The 25,644-nt window shown below is 38.6% G+C and overlaps 1 protein-coding gene across 5 annotated transcripts in view; it reads left to right on the top strand.

Annotated features, from left to right (window-relative positions):
* Window positions 1-25,644, top strand: part of LOC126980151 (GRAM domain-containing protein 2A-like) — a 109,568-nt gene that overhangs the window by 72,114 nt on the left and 11,810 nt on the right. For all 5 annotated transcript variants that reach the window (XM_050829735.1, XM_050829737.1, XM_050829736.1 and 2 more), the window contains 3 exons: window positions 5,536-5,696; window positions 18,275-18,378; window positions 22,764-22,961. In XM_050829735.1, the coding sequence (XP_050685692.1) occupies window positions 5,536-5,696; window positions 18,275-18,378; window positions 22,764-22,961 (463 nt within the window). The remainder of the gene's footprint in view (window positions 1-5,535; window positions 5,697-18,274; window positions 18,379-22,763; window positions 22,962-25,644) is intronic.

Genomic DNA, 25,644 nt, shown 5'->3' with positions numbered 1-25,644 from the left:
TTGACGTATTTTATGGATGGCCCCTTATACTTCTAAAACAAAATGTCTGCCGTCGTCTTTATTTGGTATCTTGTTTGTTATACTAATATTATTTTATGACAACCTACGTATTACACTCGCGATTTGTATAACACTTTGTGTTAGTGAGCGTGAATTGCTCAAAATAGAGGGTAGTTCTAAACTCATTTTTTTTGACGTTTTCACAGCTGTCATAGTCTATCTAGACGTATATATGATCTATATTTATTCCAACTCAAAAATAAAGGAGAGTCAAAGTATAATTAAAATAGTCATCATAAAAAGCCTTGTAATGATAGTTAAACTGTTTCATCTTCATAATTTAAATGTTCACCAAGACCAGTGGAATATTTCTGCTTCACAATTGCAAGCATTTATTATTTTTCGATTGCTCTGTTAAGTACTATGTAAGCTTCACTGCGTGAATTACACAGTAACTTACTATGAGTGTGAAACTAGATGGCGCTGTATTATTAAGATGCTATTTTCTAAACACACTTTAAATATTTTTAGCCGTTACATAGGTTAGTTGTATTTTTTGAAATTAATATATTTCAAAAAATACAACGACGCATTTCCGGGAGCTCAAAAAGCTACTCGGCCACACACCTAACGGACGCCCGTTTGGCAAAGGCGTCCGCTTCATCCCCAAGTCGGACCAGGAGTTCCGCCACATCCAGCGCTACCTCACGCAGCTGGAAAGTGTCGCTGGAATCTCCTGGTTCTGCTACTCGCTCCCCGCGGAGAGGAGCGCTAAGGTAGCAATACGGGGCCTGCCGGCAAACACAGAGCCGGCACAAGTGGACGCGGAGCTGCGTGAGCTCGGATACGTCCCGGAGCACGTGCGCGCGATCCCCGCGCGCCCAGGCAGACCGGGATGTCTGATGTTCGTGCAACTCCAGCGTACGCCAAATCTCATCCCGGGTATATATGAGGTGCACGAGCTCCTCTGTATGCCCGGGATCACCATCGAGGCGTGGCGCGGCAGAAAGGGACCAGCGCAGTGCCATCGCTGCCAGCAGTTTCGGCACTCCTCGCACAACTGCCACCGGCCCATTGCCTGTGTGCGGTGTGGGGACAACCATCCTGCACGAGAGTGCCAGCGCCCCAGGGAGGACCCGCCGACGTGCGCCAACTACGGTGGCGCGCACACGGCAAACAACGCAAACTGCCCGGTGTTCCGCAAAGAGACGCGCAAACGCCGGGCGGGCACCATCGCACGCACCGCCTCAACAGCGCGCGCGTATCCTCCCACTGCCCACGCATTAGAGGCCGACGCGCCCGGCTCGCTCATGGCTGCCGCTAACCAGCCACGGCAACCGGTTAAACGCCGACGCAAACGCGGGAAACGCGCTCAAGCGCGCCAAGGCGCCCTACCTGCCGCACCACCTACTGCGACACGCGCTGCTGCGTCCGCCGCACTGCAGCCTACCGAGCGCAGTACGAAATCGTCCAAGCCCACCGTGGTCGCCGCCCCCGCAGGGGGGACGAAGGCGAAGCGAGTGACGCCGCTGGACCCGCGACTCACCAAAGTTATCAGCACATTGAATCATGTGCTGATGGCCATCCAGGAGCAGCGTGACCCTATTCCGCTGATCCTGGGTTGCATCACGGAGCTCTGCACCTTTTATGGCTGAGCTCCGCATCGTGTTTTGGAACGCCGACGGGCTTTCATCACAAAAAGCCCGTCTCTTCAAGACTTTGCTTTCTCAGCGTCGAGTGGACATCGGCCTGATCAGCGAGACTCACCTCAGACCGGTAGACAAGTTGAAGGTTTCCGGATACTACGTCTACCGGGAGTACCACGCCTCGCCGATCGGGACTGCTTACAGGGGATTAGCAGTCTTGGTCCGTCGGAACGTCATTCACCAACTGCTGCCAGTACCTCAACTGCAGACGTCGTATGCCCTAGGCGTGGAGATCTGCATCGAACACCAGCCCACCCGTGTGTTCGCTTTCTACAAGCCGCCGCAGAACCGACTCGCAGTGGCTGATGTCCACACCTTGTTGGACTCGCTGCTGCCCACGATTGTCGCGGGCGACTTCAACGCGAAACACACGGCGTGGAACTCCAATATCGTGAGCCCAGATGGCAGACGCCTCCTGGACGACGCAGATCGCCACGGTTACCAGGTGCTAGGACCAGAGGTCCCGACGCACTACCCGTACTGTGCAGCCCACATGCCAGACGTCCTTGACATAGCCGTCACGTGCGGCCTAGCTGCCGCACCGTCATAAGACGTTCTGGATGACCACCTCATCTCCGACCACCAAGCAGTCCTTTTGACGCTGAAGACAACCCCGATGACGACATCGCTGCCTTCTCCGAAGCATCGCCAGGACTGGCGAATCTTCGCCGAACACATGGCCGAACATTCGCCATCCTTTAGAGTAGAGAGCCCTGCAGACGTTGATCGACTCGCCACGGACCTCAGTGCAACAGCGTCCAATGCGCTTCGAGAGTCCAGACTCGACGCTGCATCTACTCGTAGACAACCCCAGCTCCCTGCCTACATACAAGCGATGATCGAGGAGAAGAATAAGCTGCGAAGGCAATGGCAAAACCTGCGGTGCCCGACCATGAAGACGCGGCTGAACGCTCTGGCTGCCAAGATCTCAGACGCACTGGAGACAGTTGCAGACGAATCCTGGCACTCCGCCATTGAGCGAGCCGGTGACGACTGGTCTGGCATGCACCGCCTATGCCGCCAACTCTCCGGGAAGCCCTCCCCGATTAGACCCCTCATGGCCAGTGACGGAACCCCACGTTACCGAGCTGAGGATCGAGCGGAGATATTTGCGGACTACCTGGAGACGCAGTTTACACCCAACCCGACCGCAGATGTGCAGCACGTAGAGACCATCGAGCGACATGTGAAGAACTACTTCGAGTCGCCGATAGTACCGACAGAAGACCCCGTCGTGTTCTCCCCCGGACAAGTCCAAAGGATGATTCGGCGAACTAGACTGCGCAAAGCACCCGGCCCTGATCGAGTCACCAACGAAGCCCTGCGTCACCTACCTCCGCGAGCAATCGCGACTCTGACGCGGCTCTTCAACGGAATCCTCCGTACCGGGCACTTTCCATCATCGTGGAAGCTCGGCCGAGTCATCCTGATTCCCAAGCAAGGCAAGAACATCATGCTGCCTGGGAGTTACCGTCCCATCACTCTTCTATCCACCACCTCGAAAGTCTTCGAGAAGCTACTGTTGCTGCACATCACGCCGCATCTTCAGCCACGCGACGAACAGTTCGGTTTCCGTGCCGAACACTCCACCACTTTACAAGTGACGAGGGTACTGCACCATCTCGCTACCGCCTTCAACAAGCAAGAGCAGTCTGTTGCAGTATTCCTCGATATGGAGAAGGCGTTCGATCGCGTCTGGCACGCCGGCCTCGTGTACAAGCTGTCCTCGTCTACTACTACCCGCCGAGTAGTTAAGACTGTGGCCACCTTTTTGGAAGACAGACGTTTTCAAGTGGCGGTTGAAGACGCTCTGTCCACGGAGCGCCCCATCCGAGCTGGTGTGCCCCAGGGAAGCTGCCTGTCGCCCGTCTGCTACAGCAGATACACGGACGACATTCCAGTCGCCGACGGCGCCATTTTAGCGCTGTATGCTGACGACGCGGCGTTCATTACCACCTCGCTGAATGCCCCGCATGCAGCGAGCACTGGACGCGATTCCCACCTGGCTGAAGGACTGGAGACTCAAGGTCAATGTGGCGAAGACTCAGGCGATTTCCATCGGGCGGGCGCGCCTATTGCCGCCCCCGGTGTCACTCATGGGCGAGACCGTCGTATGGTCCCCGAAGGCCAAATACCTCGGCGTGACCATCGACAGGATACTCTCGATGCGGCCCCATGTTAAGAACGTGGTTGCCCAGACGCGCGCCGCACGGAACGTTCTCCGACCCGTGCTGGCGTCCCACCTGCCTCTCCGTACGAAGTTGTGCGTATACAAGGCGTACGTTCGCACGCGACTCACCTACGCTGCCCCCGCCTGGTTTGCGCTGACAAGCGAGATGGGTCGCAAGTCGTTGCGAGTGCAGCAGTCGCTGACGCTCCGCACCATCTCCGGAGCACCACGCTTCGTACGAAATCAGGTCATCTCCAGAGACCTGCGCATGGAGAGCCTGGACGACTTCGTTCGTCGCCTGAGCACCTCTATGTTCGCGCGCGCCGATGGAGCGCGATCCCAGTATTTGCGTGGCATCGCGCCATACCATCGACGACCGCCGGACGGAAGAGGACTACCACGTGACCTAGTCTCCTAGGACACGACTGCTTCCTCGCCGCTGGCTGATGGGCGCTCACCGGTACACTACCGGCGGGCTCGACCTCGCTGAGCGGCGGGCGCAAGCTAACCACGGACCTACAAACCGGCTGCAGTCCGCAGATCGCTCGCGACACTACGCGGGCTTGATCGCACTGTAGCAAGATACCACCGGACATGACACCACGGACCAACCGGTCCCACCCAGTGCCCCGTCTGTAGTTGCAGGCGGCGTTTATACTACTGAAAGGGGCCATCGCCCCGAACAGTTACCCCGAGGCCCGTAAGGACCTACGCGGAAGACCCACCAGCAATTAATATATTCGCTCAGTGAACAGTTGTCTTTATGTGTGAGTGCATTAGTTGGGAAGTATACATACTCCTTAACTATATCTGCTGTTCGTATCTGAGTTCTAAAGGTATTCCCGAAACATTGATTTATTTATTTGGATTAAGGTCTACCAGCAGTTATTACGATAAAACTTATAAAAAAGCAACAAAACTGTACATCACTATTACTTATTGTATAACATATTATATGCAAACAGCATATGTATACTATTTACCGTCCCTAGCTAAAAGTTATAGTACTTTCTAGATCATTAATTATTTATATTTATTATTAATTAATTCAATTGTGTTATAATAAATCTTCTTTTTTTTTTGTGCAAAATTATATGGCCTAAAAAGCATTGCTACTTCAATGTCGCCAAAAACGCACAGTTTCTTTGACAACAGACAACTCTTGGTTATAAACATATAAAAGTACCTAGGTTCATAAAAATATTTGGTAATACGTAGAATATAAATAATATAACATACGTAATGTTTATATCATTAGATTAAACATTTTAATGTCAATTTAAGAAAGAAAACTTATTAATATAGTTTGCCAAGACGCTGCTGGGTATTTTCTGTAATTTTCACATTTCCCGCGTTGGCTGGGGTGTACCTTTGCCATTCCTTGAAGGATACATAGATCCACTTACCAGAGATTAGTTTGTTTACAATACCGATAGCTCGGCTAATCCGTTGGCCGAAATAGCTGCTAGCATTTCGGCTTATTGTTATAATACAATAAAGTTAAAGCTAAATTGGTACGATTTCCACATAAAAATAACGACTTTGAATCCTACAGTACATCGATCAAATGTAAAAAAAATATGACTTTTGATCGATATGTGTAGGTACATTTACTTTCTTTGGTTGGCACTGCAAGTGATTTTATTGATTTTGGTGCAGGCAAGCTGTGAAGCCTTTTTCGGGGTCGGCGCCGTCGGTGCAGGTCGCTGGTCTCCCCGACTCAGGGGACGCCACGGAGTGCAAACATCCCAGCAAGTCGAGACAGAAGAAGTTCCAGAGACACTTTCCGCAGGTCGGCCCGGAGGAACGAGTACTCAATTGTAAGCATTTTTATGTTAATTTAGCCATTAATTAACGTAGAACTAATTGTTCCTATGGAATGTACAGATATCGCGCGAGTTGAATGCTATGTGTAGGTGTCTGAGGCAAAGAGGGGGAGCATCTCCCCCCCGCAGTTTGCACGCCTCGCCTCGCGCGTCTGCAGTGTAGTGATGTGCTGTACTTGTCGATTATCGTACGCTTACCTTGTTATAGTGTTATTTTTTTGATTTTAATAATGACTGATCCGAGTCCGTCAGGTTTCATTACAAAAGAAACGAGTTTTTGAAATTATACTTCTTTAGGCGCGTTATGAAAAAGATATGAGAGCGAAATTATAAGATGAGCGAGCATCACTGTAACACAAAAGTAACAGGGTGTAGTTGGTTCCTAAAATTTTCTTACGTTTGCGATATTCGTTTTTTTTGGGTTATTCGTCCATTATTAGGATAGGCAAAAATTCAAGCCCGTACAGCCGTATTCGTTATTTAATAATTAATTGTCAAAGCCATCGTTGCAAGATTTTTACAATATTGTTCTTTCTATAAACGTAGAATTTAAGGATTTTTGCTTTGTTAGGCCAAATAAGTATAACTTCATAATAAAGTTTTTATCATCGCCACGCACGAGAAATGGCGAAAAATGTTTTACACATATTGTGTGTTTAAGAAAGGCAGAACAAAAATTGGAAATTTAATTATTAAGTTAAAATGGTAAACTTAAAGCATTGTTTAAATTTATCGTCACACTTATGATTGTGGTCATCATTAGGTCACAGCACTATCGCATTCCTGAGCTCTGCATTCAACTCGTGCGTTATCTGTAGATCTTTTTTACAAGCAGACATGAGAGGAAATACGAACTATATTTCTCCAAAAGAGCACATCTCCATTCTTAAAGTTGTATTGTGTACTTCCAAATTATCTGACATAATATTATACTAGCTGACCCGACAGACGTTGTTCTGTATATAATAAATAAAATAATGTTTTTATATGAATTTGTCAATAATATATCATAACATCAAAAATTACTTCGCAAGATATGCACCCTGCTGTCGTAATGAAATTGTTTCACAGCAGAACTGTCAAACCGTGCGTCAATAAATTCTCTCATAGAAATGTATGGACACATCAAAGGAAAAACAAATTTGTTGTTTTTATTTAATTTAGCAGGATTTTCCTATTTATTCACCTTTTAAACCTTCCCTGGGCTTCCACAAATAATTCAAGACCAAAATTAGCCACATCGGTCCAGCCGTTTTCGAGTTTTAGCGAGACTTACGAACAGTAATTCATTTTTATATATATAGATAGATTATAGTTTTAATTAAAATACAGTAAGTAGGTCGAAATTATAAAGCCATTGTTGATAAGCAAATAATATATATTATAGTAAGTGTCTTTCTTTTTTGCTTCGCTTGTTGTTATAACAATAATTATTTAGTAGTAATATAAAAGTGGGTTATGTAGTTTCTGATAACCTAACCTAACCTAACCTAACCTAACCTAACCTAACCTAACCTAACCTAACCTAACCTAACCTAACCTAACCTAACCTAACCTAACCTAACCTAACCTAACCTAACCTAACCTAACCTAACCTAACCTAACCTAACCTAACCTAACCTAACCTAACCTAACCTAACCTAACCTAACCTAACCTAACCTAACCTAACCTAACCTAACCTAACCTAACCTAACCTAACCTAACCTAACCTAACCTAACCTAACCTAACCTAACCTAACCTAACCTAACCTAACCTAACCTAACCTAACCTAACCTAACCTAACCTAACCTAACCTAACCTAACCTAACCTAACCTAACCTAACCTAACCTAACCTAACCTAACCTAACCTAACCTAACCTAACCTACTCTAACAGTTAATTTAAAACTTATGACTGCAGAATTATTTTCTGCATACTAAATTTATCAGATAAGGCCCTCGTTGAGCATAACAAGCAAACAATCAGACGAGCAAGGCGTTCAACTGATGGTAATTGATACGCCCTGCCCATTACAATGCAGTGCCGCTCAGCATTATTACTCAAAAATTCTGAGCAGCTCTACAATTGCGCTCGTCACATAAGATGTTAAGTCTCATTTGCCCAGGAATTTCACTAGCTACGGCGCCCTTCAGACCGAAACACAGTAATGTTTACAAATTATTTCTTCACGGCAGAAATAGGCGCCGTTATGTTACCCATAAACCTAGCCGGCATCGTGGGCAAACGAGCCTGGCTCTGGTAAATATTCAATATTATAGGCGTAACATTAGACTTTTTCAGATGAATTCTAAAACAACATACAAACGTAGCGGTAACGCCGGACAATCATTAGTGAGATAAGTACAACTACAGCTCCGACTAAAAATCATGAGTTGAAGACCCGAAAATCAGGATTTCGTTCTCGCCAATATTGCTTCTCCAAAAATAATCTATCGTAACGAAATTTTAGTTACTGAATAGAAAGGAAATATTCTGTGTAGGACTGTGTCTTGTTTTTTTAGCCTATTGATTTCGGATTTGTATATTAGGCCTTTTATATGATTCAGACGTTTTTAGCACTTTTTGAGGTACTCTAGCACTTACAAAAACAAAAATAAAAAAGTAGAACATGGAGATTGAAGACACAGTTAATAATGATTTTATTCTTATTTCAAAATCAGTATAATTCAGGGTTTAAAAAAGCCAAGCAGCGTGTCGAGAACGTAACGTTTCGAGTCCGTTAATGTTTCCTCGTTAGCTATTTCAACAATTTTAAATTCTTATTTTATTATATTTCAAATTATTTACATATGACTTAATAATTAATAACGCTATTTATATAAATAATAATAAAATAAAACTTAAATAATCTAACAAAATTATTCTTATTGAATTAAAAATTGTTTAAGGCTAAATGGAAACTGATCTAGTACACGAGTTAAATATACTGTTGATGGCGCCACTAAGTGTTTTTTTTATGATAATAAGAGACGAGACGAGCAGGTCATTCAGCTGATGGTAATTGATACGCTCTGCCCATTACAATGCAGCGCCGCTCAGGATTCTTGGATAACCCAAAACTCTGAGCGGCACTACAATTACGCTCGTCACCTTGAGATATAAGGTGTTAAGTATCATTTAATCAGTAATTTCACTAGCTACGGCGCCCTTCCTCCGAAACACAATAATGCTAACACATTATTGCTTCACAGCTGAAATAGGCGCTATTGTGGTACCCATAATCTAGCCGGCATCCTGTGCAAACTAGCCTCCCACTGGTAAATAACTTAAAGTGTGTAAAATAATTATCGTGGTTTTGAATTTTGAAGTTTATCTCTAGTTTTCAGATTCGCTAATGATTGGTTTCCCTGCTAAATCCTATCTGTATAGCGCCTAAGGTCTGTCGAATAATAATTAACATTAAGTTCACGTAACCATCCATAAGTATTAGTGAGTATATGTTTGATGTCAAATTTAGTAAGCTTCAAAAGCGCCTATCATTGATGAGCATATTATTGTTAACAAGGTTTTTGGTATTCAAGTAGTGTTCCAAATAATCCTGTATTTCCTTCAACATCCTAGGTATATGAAATCAGTATTAGGTTGATTCCATTATTGTTTATTGTTTTGTAATGTTTTCTAACTTTTTAATTAACAAGACGTTTTTCCAACTATTTTTAGTCCAAAAATATCTTCTAGGTTTATGTGATGCGTGAAACGAATTCGGGTAAAGCACGCAATTAAGATTATAAGTGGGAGGCTCCTTTGCACAAGATGCCGGCTAGATTATGGGTACCACAACGGCGCCTATTTATGCCGTGAAGCAGTAATGTGTAAACATTACTGTGTTTCGGTCTGGAGGGTGCCGTAGCTAGTGAAATTACTGGGAAAATGAGACTTAACATCTTATGTCTCAATGTGACAAGCGCAATTGTAGTGGCGCTCAAAATTATTGGGTTTTTCAACAGTCCCGAGCACTGCTTTGTAAAAGGCAGGGCGTTTCAATTATCATCAGCTCAACGTCCTTCTTGTCTCGTCTCTTAATTTCATAAAAAATAAGTCTTGAAAACACAGCCTTCACGTATGACTTAACGGACAGTACACGAAACCAGTAGCCCAGCCCTATTCTCATAATTCGCGAGAATAGGATCGAAGCGACCTTATGTCAAAAAGTAAATTTTCATATTCTTGTAACACAAATCACGCTTCGGTTCCGATTGTGCTGAAGTTACATTCCGATTTAGGGAAATCGTATGATGCGTATTCTCTTATCAAAATCGTCAATTATTGTTTTAAGCGAATTCACCAAAATATTGAAGTTTGGTTGACTTGAAAACTTAAAACATCATATTATACAGCATGGATAAAACCCTTTTAATAATAGTAGAAATATTATGTATTTGGTAGAGCAACATTAGAAGCTTCGAGCGAGCATGTCGTTCGAATGTCGTTGACAGGCGGCTCCCGGCAACAGACTTCAAAAAAAAAACTTTTCTAAAACTATAGATATAATATGCTCCAAAAATTAAAAAAAACATTGCGTATTTTTATACAATCTATTTTTATTTTTGGAATCGGTTTCCTCTGGCCGCGGCCTCACTCTCGCCCTGTCACGTTGCGCGTGCGACACAAGCACATCTCACCTACAGCGATGTATATAGTTACAAACCTACCTTAGCTGACAGATAGCACCAACTTTCAAATAAAAAAAATTATCAAAATCGGTTCACCGAGCCGAAAGTTCTGAGGTAACAAACATAAAAAGGAACATACCGACGAATTGAGAACCTCCTCCTTTTTTGAAGTCGGGTTATGATAGGAGAATACTAAAAAAAAACGAAATGTTTTTGAAATTAAGTGAATAACACCGCAAGTTGTTTGATAAATGGTCATATAATCTAACTTCTATCTATATATATAAAAATGAATTGCTGTTCGTTAGTCTCGCTAAAACTCGAGAACGGCTGGACCAATTTGGCTAATTTTGGTCTTGAATTATTTGTGGAAGTCCAGAGAAGGTTTAAAAGGTGAATAAATAGGATAATGCCGCTAAATTAAATTAAAACAACAAATTTGTTTTTCCTTTGATGTGTCCATACATAATTTCTATGAGAGAATTTATTGACGCACGGTTTGACAGTTCTGCTGTGAAATTGATGAAACAATTTCATTACGACAGCAGGGTGCATATTTTACGAAGTAATTTTTGATGTTATGATATATTATTGAGAAATTCATATAAAAACATTATTTTATTTATTATATACAGAACAACGTCTGTCGGGTCAGCTAGTAAGTGTTATAAAGTAGGAGTCCAATCATTGCTAAAGATGTTCGTCAAATGTATCAATTAAATCGGCCTCTGATATCAAGTTTTATTCATACAAATTGGGACAGCTTTAATAATTCCATCTCATTTATAACAGTTCTCCAGTTTTCGTTAATTAATAGGTCATTGCACCGTCGCTAATTATGTTACGTCTATTTTGGTCACGATACAGAGTTGAAATTAACCCATATTTCACTCGGACTGTTCTTTATTTTTTTTTTATATTATGACATAGCTTTTGTATTACGTAGGTACTTGTTACAAAAAAAATAACTTTCTGGGTAATAAAATAAATAATTTAAACAAAACAGATTGATATGCCAGTTATATCAGTGGCTCCTTTGTACAGAATGCCCGCTTGATTATAGGTACCACAACGGCGCCTATTTCTGCCGTGAAGCAGTAATGTGTAAACATTATTGTGTTTCGGTCTGTAGGGCGCCGTAGCTAGTGAAATTACTGGGCAAATGAGACTTAACACCTTATGTCTCAAGGTGACGAGCGCAGTTGTAGTGCCGTTCAGAGTTTTTGGGTTATGCAATAATTATGAAAGCACTGCATTGTAATGAGCATGGCGTATCAATTACCATCAGCTGAACGTCCTGCTCATCTCGTTCCTTATTCAGAAAAAAAATACTTTTATTAAACTCAGACTTATTATTACAGTATTGAAGATTACGTAAACGATATTACAATATGGAATTGAAAAGCATTATAGTTGTTTTTTTATGGATTTTATTGTTCAACCTTTTAAAAATATGTGCATGTTTAAACTTTTGTGTAATTAATTTCTATCTGAATTGTATTTTTAGTGATTGACGTTGACGAGCAATCTTTTGACTTTATGTCAATAAAATATTTTTGACTTTGACATTAATAATATCACTTAGATTACAATATTACTTAGGTTATAATATTACTAAGATTAGAATTATTAAGTAGATTAGCATTACATATTTATATTCTACTAATCTTAAAATTGTTTCCAATAAAGGCTTATTCATTCATTCATTCATTCTTTTAGTGATCCAACATCCTCACTTTCGGCTTCGGTTAGTTATGACCACTGTCGATTTCTTAATAAATCCTTTCACTTCTAGTGAAGCAATATTAAGATTGTCTGTATATCATTATCTAGGTTCTATTGCCAATTGATAACTAATATTTTTATACAAATGAATTGAGTTTTCTTGTCTTTAAACAATTCGTCAAGTCTCGTGCCAGATTTTGGCGAGACAACGTCCTGAGGATGCCTCGTGTAGAGGCGAAACACGTGTCGAATTGTTTAAAGACAAATATTGGCGGAATTAACACTAAAGAAAACTCAAATCATTTGTATAATTATGGATTTCCGCAAAGTAACGCCTACTTCAATAATTTAACTAATATTTTAACTTTAACGTAGCTAAATAATAATAACCAAAATAACATGTAGGTAAAAAATAACACAATTCTGTTCTCCTGTTATAAACAGGGGCGCTTTTTTGTTGTAAATTTTATTTTACTGTATTCGACAAACCAACAATATTTATGCACAAATGTAAAAATATCAACAAGGAGGCTTAAAACGAAAAGACACATAGCAAAAATATCAATAACTGGAATGTACAAAAGATTTAGAGATATACAGATTATTTAAAGTAGTATTTAACAAAAATAATAGTAATATCTACAAATTAGCTCCCATACGCAGGGAGTCAATGACATTATGACGAAAGCAGGTTGATGTGGAATTAAATAAATTTAATAATTATAATGAATGAAATAAAAAAAAATCTGACAAATTTAAAGATTGTCAGCAGTCGAATCTATGTGTTGAATTCAATGACGTTCTATACATATAGACACAGGTCGTATAAAAACAAGGCCGAAATCTAATATAATAAGCAACGACTCATTTATCTATACACAATTTACTTAAATTTAAGTACAAATATAAACTCATTCGGATTTTACCGTGTACTACACTCGTCGCATGTTATAAATAACTAAGAGAAAACTAAGAATACACTATATGACATAATATCAGTACTTCAAACTAATTACAATATGACTTCAAAGCGTTAATAACATGAAACACTTATTCTAATTTTTACAAACTTATTATATAAAATTACAAACAAACAAACCTTTCTTACCGCATACTTATTTACAAGTACCCTTCAATTCACTTACGTTTGTGTATTATTGTTCTCTGTTGAGGGTAAGGTAGTTTTATTACGACATATACAGGATGTTTCATACTTATCTATTTATTATGTAATTATCAAGATAATATTTTTTTAATTTCACTTTTATATTTTTTATTGTTATCTCCTGTTTTAAAGATGTAGGAAGTTTATTTATTAGAAATGTACCTTGTAATTTAGTTTATTTCTACCATAGCCATTAAAAAATCTATCTTTACTCGAGTTATTTAAAATATTCTTAATAAATAAGCGGCAATGTAAAACATTTATTCTGTTCTGGTTACAAATGTTGAATTGAGAACCCGATTCGATTACGATTAAGTAGAAAAGTGTGCTTACTTTAAGGCGACACTAAATGCCAGCGACCTTGAGCGATATTAGTTCACGGCTGCCGGCCCGCCATCTATGTAACAAAGCCAATATTTTCAAAATTCTTGCGTAGAAAACAGTTTATATGCTTACAATCCTCGTTATTCACTACTAATCTGAATAAATGAACCTACACAAAAAAGTACAAGCTATAAAAAATAAGTTTTCTGAGAGAAGTACCAAAAAATGCGTCACGCCATGCCAAAAAACTTGTTTAACTTCATTTCTTTGAAGTTAAACAAGTGGTAGTTCAAAAAAGTTAGGCAGTGTTAACTATAACCAACAGCAAGCATTAGCAACCTACAAATAAGACTTAAGGATATGTGTAACAAGATTAAGTAGTGTTCATAGCTTAAAATGCTATACTTTCACCACAAAACTTGTCTAAAAACACAATTTTTGCGTGTTTTCTGCTTACTCTTCGCCTTAAGTACACTTGCAGTTCCGCTATCAGACTACAAATGATATGTGTATTACAATCATTGATTCGTAGCTTATGTTGCTTTGACACTTCGTTGTTAAAAATATCAAGGTGTTATAGTTCGATTAAGGATTGGTCTCCGCTGCGCTCCAACTAAATACCGCAGGCGTAGTCGCAAAGTGCAAATCAAATCAAAATCAGTTTATTCACGTAGGTCACGGAAATGACACTTATGAATGTCAAAAAAAAGAATTCTTATTGAATCTACCGCTACTTCGTAAAGGGTTGAGCTAATGAGAAGAAGTAGCAAGAAACTCATTGCCACTCTTTGTTGTGCGGCAACTAATACTACGCCCAAGTGGGCGTACTCGAGCTAGTCTTGAACAATTTGTGACGGTGACATGCTCTGTTAAACTTTGTATATAATTGAAACTAAAATTGCCGGGTTGCTAAGTAAAACTTTGTAAATATTAATACTACAAGAAATAAGAAAGACACTGGGGTCACATAATATCATCAGAAAGTATTTTGTATTTTATTAATTTCAATGTAAAATAACACGAAGCGTATGTTATAAAATTTGAAAGATGGGTTTGAGTGTCAAGACGCCACGCACACACGCATCCAATAGTTGCCGCAATAAAAAACCTATTGTTCTTAAGTAGTGCGGTATCTAGTTGGAGCGCAGTCGAGACCAATCCTTAATCTATGGTGTTACGCAATTAAATCCAGCTTGAACGACCTGTACGTTTTACTTTATAAGCTTAGGATATAAAATATTGTGGATCGGCAACACATTTCATAATTTAAAATATATTAATGGAGTATTTAGTGTAATATTTTCATGAGATACTCAAGAGTGTAATAGGTACATAGACAAGGAATTGTGCGATTTTTTTTGATAAAGTTACATGTTTATAAACTAATTTTAATTTAACTAACACGCCACAAGTTAGGATATCATCCCCACCATCTGGATGTGTGGTTGTCCTCTACAGTGCGGTTTTCAAGGAGCTTACTCCCTCGTACTACAAAGCTGTGGAATGAGCTTCCTTGTGCGGTGTTTCTGGGACGATACGACATGGGTACCTTCAAAAAAAGCGCGTACACCTTACTTAAAGGCCGGCAACGCTCTTTTGATTCCTCTGGTGTTGCAAGAGAATGTGGGCGGCGGTGATCACTTAACACCAGGTGACCCGTACGCTCGTTTGTCCTCCTATTCCTTAAAAAATAATTAATTAATAATTTAAGCTTATACTTATGATAATTTACGTATCAAACTTTTTATGGAATAAGGCGACTAGCATACGCATCACCTGGTGTTAAGTGATCACCGCCGCCCACATTCTCTTGCAACACCATAGGAATTACACTCCACGCCTATTCCCGTCCAGATTTTAAATGTCTAGCATCACTTCGCCACGTCATCGGCGTACCAAATCTTTGTTTAAACAGCTGTAATGTTTAATACGTACATATTTATTTAAATACAACAGCTATTTCCAACACAGCCGCTATGATAATATAAGTGGTTACATAAACGCTAGTTAAAATATATAAAACACAATTATTTATATCCGTTTCTATAATTACAGCTATTTTTTATGTAAATAAGGGACGAGACGAGCAGGACGTTGAGCTGATGGTTATTGATACGCCCTGTCCAATACAATGCGGTGCTGCTTAGATGTCAAGTCTAATTAGCCCAGTAATTTCACTAGCTACGACGCCCTTCAGACCGCAACACAGTAATGTTTTCACATTACTGCATCGCGGCAGAAATAGGCGCCGCTGTGGTACCAATAATCTTACCGGCATCCTGTGCAAAGGAGCTCCCACTGTATTTAAAGAGTAACATGGTATAAAAGAGCCAAATAGGCGAACTTATAGTCACTATAGATAAGGGGCGTGCATATCATATTATAGGCAATTGGGCAGTGCGTACCTCGTTATGAACTTAATAAATATAGTGTTAAATTTAATTTAGTTTAATTTGGTTCAGTTATTTTATAACCTAACTTCTATTGAACCCCCACTCATAATATTTCCAAAATACCTACGGTAAACAATCTCCAGGCTCAACTACAACTAGTTAGATCTACAGTGCCTACCTTGCTAGAAAACCAATGCACGCCCCTGCTATAGATGCCTTTCTGTGCGATTATACTTTTGCTGAATAAGGCCGAAAACCCTTTTAAATCCCCGTAAAATAACAATTTGTTTTGTAAACCTTTAGCTTTAGATATACTTAGCATTGGCTGAACTACGATAAAAATAAGGATAAATATCTTTTCATCTTTCATAATCGGAAAGTAATGTTGTTTTGATCTCATTATTGGGTGGAAAATGCTGCTTCCCTCCGTAGAGAGGGAAAAACTCATACAAATTACTTCCCACCTAAGGACCGGAATGAACTTTGAAAATAGAACTGTTGTCAGCTGTGAAGAGTTTTATGTAAAAACAAACTAATTAAAAAATATGCTGCGGCCATGTGACTTTCTAAACAGCCAGTGTGAACATAGCGTAAACTTCTTTGAGCGGAATAAGCCGCAACAATTACGCGGTGAATTCCATATTTAAAATTTAAAAAGTCGACATAAATTGTCTTAATTTGACAACTAATTTTAAATAGGTACTACTAATACTATTATATATTATCAATAAATAGTTTAGATAAACCACTACTTTTATCTTCCTCATATTCGAAATGAAAAGTAAAGTGCTTAACACGGGTAAAAGAATCAATTCCTACTCGGACTATAGCCTAAATAGGTACCTCGGGAATTGATTCTTTCGACCCTAGGTTAACAATCTACTATTTCTTATCATCTTTCTTTTTGGCTTACTTGTGTAAGGCATTGACTATTTGACGTTTGAGTATTTTTGTTGCATCACTTTACACCTACATATTGTTGGTAATTGAAATGATTTGTAAAACGATGAAAATGTAAATGTTGATTTAAAAGAGTGGCATAGAGTTTCTTGCCACTTCTTCTCATTAGCTCAACCCTTTACGAAGTGGCGGTAAATTCAATAATGAAAAATAGTTCCTTGGCGTTCATAAGTGCGATTAATTGAATTATTTTCGGTGACCTACATGAATAAAGTAATTTTGATTTGATCAAGCGCGTCACATGTCGGCGCTACTTAGTTATGCTAAATACCGTAAGCCACTGCAGAGGGGCTAGTTGGCAGGCGTGACTCTGAATATGACGTCGGTGGATTAAACAAAATACAAATGAACGTGTGGCCATATTATGTGTGTATATATCTTAATATATATAAATCTCGTGTCACAATGTTTCTCCTCAATGGACTCCTAAACTAATGAACGGATTTCAATGGGGATTACTTCATGGAGTGCAGTTTAGTCCAACTTAAGAGATAGGATAGTTTTTATTTCGATTTGGGACCCATAATTATTTTTATTTCCAATATTTGTTTTGTTTGGACATATTTTCTGTGAGAGTATTTTTGACGCGCGGTTTGACAGTTCTGCTGTGAAACAATTTCATTATAACAACAAGGAGCATATTATTATGTTACAATGAAAAATTATTGAAAAATTCATCAAAAACGGTATTTTATTTATTATGTACAGAACAACGTCTGTCTGGTCAGCTAGTAATTATATATAAATTACGTGACACGTTGTTTGTCCGCGATGGACTCCTAAACTAATGAACGGATTTTAATGGGGATTACTTCATGGAGTGCAGTTTGGTCCAACTTGAGAGATAGGATAGTTTTTATTTCGATTTGGGACCCATAAATATTTTTATTTTCAATATTTGTTTTGTATGGACATATTTTCTATCACAGAGTATTTAGTGACGCACGGTTTGACAGTTCCGCTGTGAAACAATTTAATTAAAACAACAGGGAGCATTTTTTACGAAATAATTCTTAATGTTTTGAAATATTATTGGCAAATTCCTATAAAACAGTATTGTTTTTTATTATCTACAGAACAACGTCTGTCGGGTCAGCTAGTGTATATATATATATCATATTTTGAAATATTTAAACTAAAATCTGAAATAAGAAAAATGCACAGAATAAGATAAACACACACGCACACACACGCACAAACACACACACACACACACACACACACACACACACACACACAAAACAAAACATTACAGGAACAGTTTGACCGTCTATAGTAAATTTTTACTGTCGCTGTAAGATTGCCAAATGAAAAAATAATTAAAAGCTAATTTTCATTCACTCATTCAATATGGTGTGTATTAATTGTTTTTTTTTTTTTTCTGTTTCAGATTACTCTTGCGCCCTGGTTGGCGATCTACTTCTGCAGGGTCATTTGTATATTACGAAAAATTACTTCGCGTTTTATTCCAATGTTTTCGGGTATGTTACTAAGGTAAGATTTTTTGGATTAATCAGTTATATCTATCTGACTTAGGCCCGCATTCCTATTATCCGTTATCAAGAGACAGTGGGAGACTCCTTTGCACAGGATGCCGGCTAGATTCTAGGTACCACAACGGCGCCTATTTCTGCCGTGAAGCAGTTACGTGTAAACATTACTGTGCTTCGGTCTGAAGGGCGCCGGAGCTAGTGAAATTACTGGGCAAATGATACTTGATAACTTATGTCTCAAGTGGACGAGCGCAGTTGTAGTGCCGCTCAGAATTTTTGGGTTTTTCTTTTTTCCTAAACGGCAATGCATTGTAATGGGCAGGGCGTATCAATTACCACCAACTGTACGTCCTGCTCGTCTCGTCCCCTATTTACGTAAAAATAAATGACAAAGACAATATCCACTTGATCGCGGATTAAGTATTGAAACACCTTCTGAAATACGGAATAATTTGCATACAGACAGACACACAAATTATTATTAAGTACCCAAGGCATCCAAAATCCAAAATAAATGCTACTTACTGGTTTACGTTTAGTACATTAAGGAAAAAAAGGACAAACAATGATCACCGCCGCCTACATTCTCTTGCAACACCAGAGGAATCACAGGAGCGTTGCCGGTGTACGCGATTTTTTTGAAGGTACATTTGGAAATATTCAGTTGCTCTATATGTAACCAATATTTTATTGGTTAGTTACGTTAATTGTCAAGGTTTCGTTTCATAAACCAGTTTAGTACGTTTTTTTCTGTTGCTCTGACAAATGCCAGCCAGTTTCAATTTAAGTGTTATTTAATAAACGTTTTAACAACTCAGGACATAACGAGTGTACGTTTAAAGCTAGGTATAGCGAAACTCTATAAGAAAAAACTACTAATTTGCTACTGTACTCAATAACTTTTGTATTAATTTACATTTACTTTTTTGTCTTACTCGTGTAAGACATTGACTATTTGACGTTTGAGTGTGTCTGTTGCATCATTTTACATATTATATTGTACCTAATTGAAATGATTTTGTAAATCTTGATATAAAAGAGTGGCAATGAGTTTCTTGCTACTTCTTCTCATTGGCTCAACTCTTTACGAAGTAGCGGTAGATTCAATAGGAAAAATATTTTTTTGACATACATAAGTGTCATTTCCGTGACCTACGTGAATAAACTGATTTTGATTTGATTTAAAAAGTGATTGTATGAAAAACGTGCAGTCATTGATAGATTGACACTGACATTGTGTGACTAATATCTACTTATTATTATTATTATTGTGTGACTAGTACCTATAATTTATATGACTATGCTTTTAAATTGTATCTAGTAATTTGACATATTTTAATATATATAAATTACGTGACACGTTGTTTGTTTGCGATGGACTCCCTAAACTAATGAACGGATTTTAATGGGGATTACTTCATGGAGTGCAGTTAAGGCCAACTTGAGAGATAGGATAGTTTTTATTTGGATTTGGGACCCATAATTATTTTTATTTTCAATATTTATTTGTATGGACATATTTTCTATGAGAGAATTTAGTGACGCACGGTTTGACAGTTCCTCTGTGAAACAATTTCATTATCACAACAGGGAGCATTTCTTACGAAATAATTGTGAAAAAATGTAAATGTTTAGAAATATTATTGGCAAATTCCTATCCTATCTATTTCTATAAAACAATATTTTTTTTATTATCTACAGAACAACGTCTGTCGGGGCAGCTAGTATTATATATATATATATATACTAGCTGACCCAGCAAACGTTGTATTGCCGATATTAAAATCGCGATACAAAAGTAACTGTTGATCGTAGATGGGTGAAAATTTGAAGTTGTATGTATTTTTTAATGCTGACTCATAATTAAAATTAAAAAAAAAATGGCGTGGACACCCCTTTAGGGGGACCCCACCACATTTAGGGGGATAAAAATAGATGTTGTCCGATTCTCAGAGCTACCCAATATGCATTAAAAATTTCATGAGAATCGGTCAAGCCGTTTCGAAGGTGTTTAACTACAAACACTGCGACATGAGAATTTTATATATTAGATTTTTATGGACAACTACACTAGCGCATTAGGTTCACCCTGTAATGTTTGTGTAAAATTGAAATTATAATAAAAAAATAAACAAAATTGGCAGGTGACGGCTATAATCTTGTAAAAAACGGAGATAGCCGAAATCCACTACTTTTACGGCCGTTTTCAATAACGTATCTCTAGTTACGGATAGATGCTATCACCGTTTAATGACAAGATCTTCTCTATCCATAGTTATGTCTAATATAGTTATATTATTAGTTATAGTCCAATGCTAAGTGCGGATAGGTTATTGAAATGTAAGTAAGCGTAAAAGGATAGATTTGTCCAACTCTAGTAAGTTAAACTAAGGATAGATAGCTTGTTGAAAACAGCTGTAAAGCAACTGTTTGCTTTGAAACTTAGCCGAATTATACTTCGTTGCCATCATATTGTAATTACTATTTCAAACTTATGTCAAATCACTGCACGTTTCATACTAATATAAATTTCCCTTTATCCTTAGGCAGCCTTATCCCGCCTTTTATTTCGTAGTATTTCCATCCTCTTTGGTAGGTACTATCGTCTCATAACCGATAATAAATGTAAATTTTAAAATTATTCCATTCCAAGACTTGACATAGACAATGTAGATTAGAATAATGCGGGTAAAGTAATGAGAAATTAATTCTATTTTTTTTTTATAAAATATTTTATATATAAATATATTTTTTTATTAAATATAATAATTTATTTTATATTACCGATACATTATGTTAATCATGGGATATTTAGTGAGGTTAGGCATTACCACTTGAGTGTTTTGAAAGAATATTAAAAGGCATAAAAGTCATTTATTTTCTCAAAATTGATTCCTTTAGAATTCTTTTTGATGTCATCTCTAATAACTACTAGATACTACTACCGCTTCGGAAACAAATGGCGCTCTGAGAGAGAAGAGAAGAAGTATTTTTACATTTTAATCTATTATTAATAATAATTAGAGAACCTCCATGTATTGCCCTACTACAAAACGAACTGACTACTTTATGTTCTCTAAAACTAAACTGGAGCTAATGACTCTTACGCCAATGTTCTGTTATACATAATATATCTATATTACAGCAGCTCAAAAACAGTTCAATTTATAATTCCTTACTTGAGCTACCTTGTATATTCTGGTGAACAATATTTATGAGCTTTATATTATGATTATCCCTAGCAGTAACATTTATATTTGGTGAATGTTGCCTAATTTTGTATGATATTGCAAGAGTTGTCCTCCCTTGTCAAATAACTTAATTTAAATTAATTGAAGAAAAAAGGGACGAGACGAGCTATATTAAATTCTTATTCTAAAGAGGTGTTGCGAAAGAGCAATAATCGTCTATTTTCTTAAATAATTATAACACTTTAACTTTTTATTGTTCTATATTTCAAAACTTAATTATAGGTGAACGTGTTAGTCATATTTGGGTCACATCAATTCATAAATGTACCTAACTAAAAAATTTCAACATAATCTGTGCAATAGATTCGAAACAAGTTTGCTGTGACAGACGGAGAGACGTGTAAACCGGTAAGAGTTCTGTGTTTTTTCACTCGGTCGTATCAAACCTTTAAAAGGTTGTAAGTACGAGAATAAATAATACTGAAAAAAAAAATAAAAAACACGCATTTATGCAAAACTAAATTAAAAAGTAGTAAATAATTTTTAATTAACAAAAACTACCAACAGTGTGATGATGTAACAAAAAAAATTTATTGTATCAATCCCATAGACTTATGATACACTAGTGGGAGGCTCCTTTGCACAGGATGCCGGCTAGATTATAGGTACCACAACGGCGCCTATTTCTGCCGTGAAGCAGTAATGTGTAACCATTACTGTGTTTCGGTTCGAAGGGCGCCGTAGCGTATAATTAAAGTAATATAATTTATACTGGGCACATCTTATGTCTCAAGGTGACGAGCGCAGTTGTAGTGCCGTTCAGAATTTTTGAATTTTTTCAAGAATCCTCAGCGGCACTGCATTGTAATGGGCAGGGCGTATCAATTACCATCAGCTGAACGTCCTGCTCGTCTCGTCCCTTATTTTCATAAAAAAAAATCTCTAGCTAAAGAGAAACAAGAGCATTATTAATGTTACCTATTTTGATTAACATGTCGTAAACAGTCTGCCACGCTTGACATTAGCTCCTTAGTATTTCGAATATTAAACTACTAGCTTCCGGGCTGTCAGGTCGTCTGTACTCTAGGGTGAAAATCGTGTCCGAACACAAAGTAGATAGATCCAAACACAAAATAGATACCCACAGGTTAAACTATAAAACATATTGTAAACTATAGCTGTGGATATGTTCCAGTTGCTGATACCAACGTCGTCCGTAGTCCGCATCACAAAGGAGAAGGTGGCTCGCATCATCCCCAATGCAGTGGGCGTGTGCACCAAAGACGAGCGCCATGTTTTCGGCTCGCTGCTGTCCCGGGACTCCACCTACAAGCTTATGACACTCGTGTGGAAGGCTGCCAGGGTGTCTGAGCTGGCTGTGCCTAAACCACAGGTTGGTACTTTTATTTAAGAGTATTAGAACTAATTAATAGATTATCCATCTGATGTTAAGTGGCTTCAAATACCCATCCATAACAGGTATAGTAAAATGTTCGAATCCCTGCGTGCTCATCATCATCATCAGTCGAAAGACGTCCACTGCTGGATTAAAACCTCCCCCAAAGATTTCGACGACGATCGATCTTGCGCTGCCCTCATCCAACGTATTCCGGCGATCTTGACCATCTTGTGGGGGGCCTACCAACACTGCGTCTTCCGGTACGTGGTCGCCATTTGAGGACTTTTCTGCCCCACCGGCTATCTGCCCGTCGAACTATGTGCCCTGCCCACAGCCACTTCAATTTTGGATATCATTTGGGCTATGTCGGTGGCTCTGGTTCGCCTGTGGATCTCCTCATTTCTGATTCGATCTCGCAGGGACACTCCGAGCATAGCCCTCTCCATTGCCCTCTGAGCGACAATGAGCTTTCTCATAAGGCCCATAGTTAGTGACCACGTCTGCGTACCGTAAGTCATCACTGGCAACACACACTGGTTGAAAACCTTCGTCTTCGTTTTCAGTAAGGCAGTAATGTAATGTAATTAATACTCAAAGACCGAATCTTAAATGTTATATTACAGGCGAATACAGACCACAGAAAAGAACATAAATATGAGTTGAGTGCCGGCATTTTATTTAAGGCATAAAAAAGAAATAAAGGCATTTATTTTCTCAAAATTGATTCCTTTAGAATTCTTTTTGATGTCATTTCTAATATACTAGATACTACTACCGCTTCGGAACAAATGGCGCTCTGAGAGGGAAGAAGCGGCGCAAGAAACTCTCCCAGCACTTTTTTAAGCTTTTCTTAATCAAATATGCAATATTGTATTGCCACTGCTATTGCTATAAAATAATAATAATAATCTAATCCCAGGCTGTCGGATCACTAAGATATTCAGCTGTGGAGTAGAAGATTTACGACAGAGCCATGTTTTTTTATAAAACAATTAAATTTATTTTTATAGATTAATGCCTGAACAGTGGCTGGGACTTTATTATAAAAGTGTAAACATTAACCCTTAAAGCTATGTATTATGAAGCCTACTAGAATAAGTTAGAAGCAATCCCTTATTTCTAGTGTTATAATAATGAAAATCACTATTAAGAGCAATAAGGTGACGTTTTTATTATTATATTAAATTGACATAAATGTACTGACAATGAACAGTCATAATATCTATAATAAATCATGATAGTCAATCAAATTGACGGTATGACTTAACTGATTTAATGGTTATAAGGTTGCGGTTTAGTGAAACGGCTAGAGTGTAATACCTGCATTATCCGCACTTTGTATTAAGTATTGCCTATTTGTGGCTAACTTGAATCAGTCACGATATACCAATGATTTAATATATTTACACCTGTTCTTGCCTTACCACAAAATATAATTACTAACGTATAATGTTTTCAATGGTAAAGTTTTAGTATTTTTTTTAAATATTTTGATTTCTGTCACTTAAGGCGACACTAAATGCCAGCGACCTTGAGCGATATTAGTTCACGGCTGCCGGCCCGCCATCTATGTAACAAAGCCAATATTTTCAAAATTCTTGCTTGGAAAACAGTTTATATGCTTACAATCATCGTTAGTCACTACTAATCTGAATAAATGAACCAACACAAAAAAGTACAAGCTATAAGAATAACTTTTCTGAGAGAAGTACCAAAAAAATGCGTCACGCCATGCCAAAAAACTTGTTTAACTTCAAAGAAAAGTGGTAGTTCAAAAAGGCTCGGCAATGTTAACTATAACCAACAGTAAGCATTACAAATAAGACTTAAGGATATGTGTAACAGGATTAAGTAGTGTTCATAGCTCGAAATTCTATACTTTCACCACAAAACTTGTCTAAAAACACCATGTTTGCGTGTTTTCCGCTTACTCTTCGCCTTAATGGTAGGTAATTGATAATACCCAGGTTAGATCTCAGAAAAGTTGATCCATCAATAAATACATTCGTAATAGGTATAATTTTTATGAAATACGAGGGCAAATGATCCAGCTCACACCGTTAATATTGTTTTTTATTTATAGCCATAATTAAGTAAGGTAAGGGCTACTTATGAGCCTTTTTTATGAAAATAAGGGACGAGGTGAGCACGATGATAGTAATTGATACGCCTCGCCCATTTCTATGCAGTGCCGCTCAAGATTCTTGAAAATCCCAAAAATTCTTAGCGGCACTACAATTGCGCTGGTCACCTTTAGCCATAAAATGTTAAGTCTCATTTGCCCAGTAATTTCACTTGCTACAAAGAAACACAGTAACGCTTACACATTACTGCTTCACGGCAGAAATAGGCGCCGTTGTCGTACCCATAATCTAGCCGGCATTTTGTGCAAAGGAGCCTCCCACTGGCGCCTCCACAAGTATTACGATGGTATTTAATTGCCGCGCTCCATACTACCTTGCAATATCAGAAAAAAAATCGCATTTCTTATGGTTTATAGGAAAATTTTGGGAAAGGAAAAATGCAAAAACGAACTCGCATTACTTTTAATATTATTTAGGATATGTTTTTTTGCTTGTTTGCTAGTTGTTCTTAGGATATGATAGATATTAGTTACGATTATACAATAAAGTGGCTAATAACTCCATTGTGTTACCATATCCATGATAGTATTATT

The sequence above is a fragment of the Leptidea sinapis genome, chromosome 5 (genome assembly GCF_905404315.1).
Source record: "Leptidea sinapis chromosome 5, ilLepSina1.1, whole genome shotgun sequence".
NCBI classification, from domain to species: Eukaryota; Metazoa; Arthropoda; class Insecta; order Lepidoptera; family Pieridae; genus Leptidea; species Leptidea sinapis.
The sequence above is the reverse complement of the archived record's forward strand: the minus strand, read 5'-3'. Positions and strand labels throughout refer to the sequence as shown.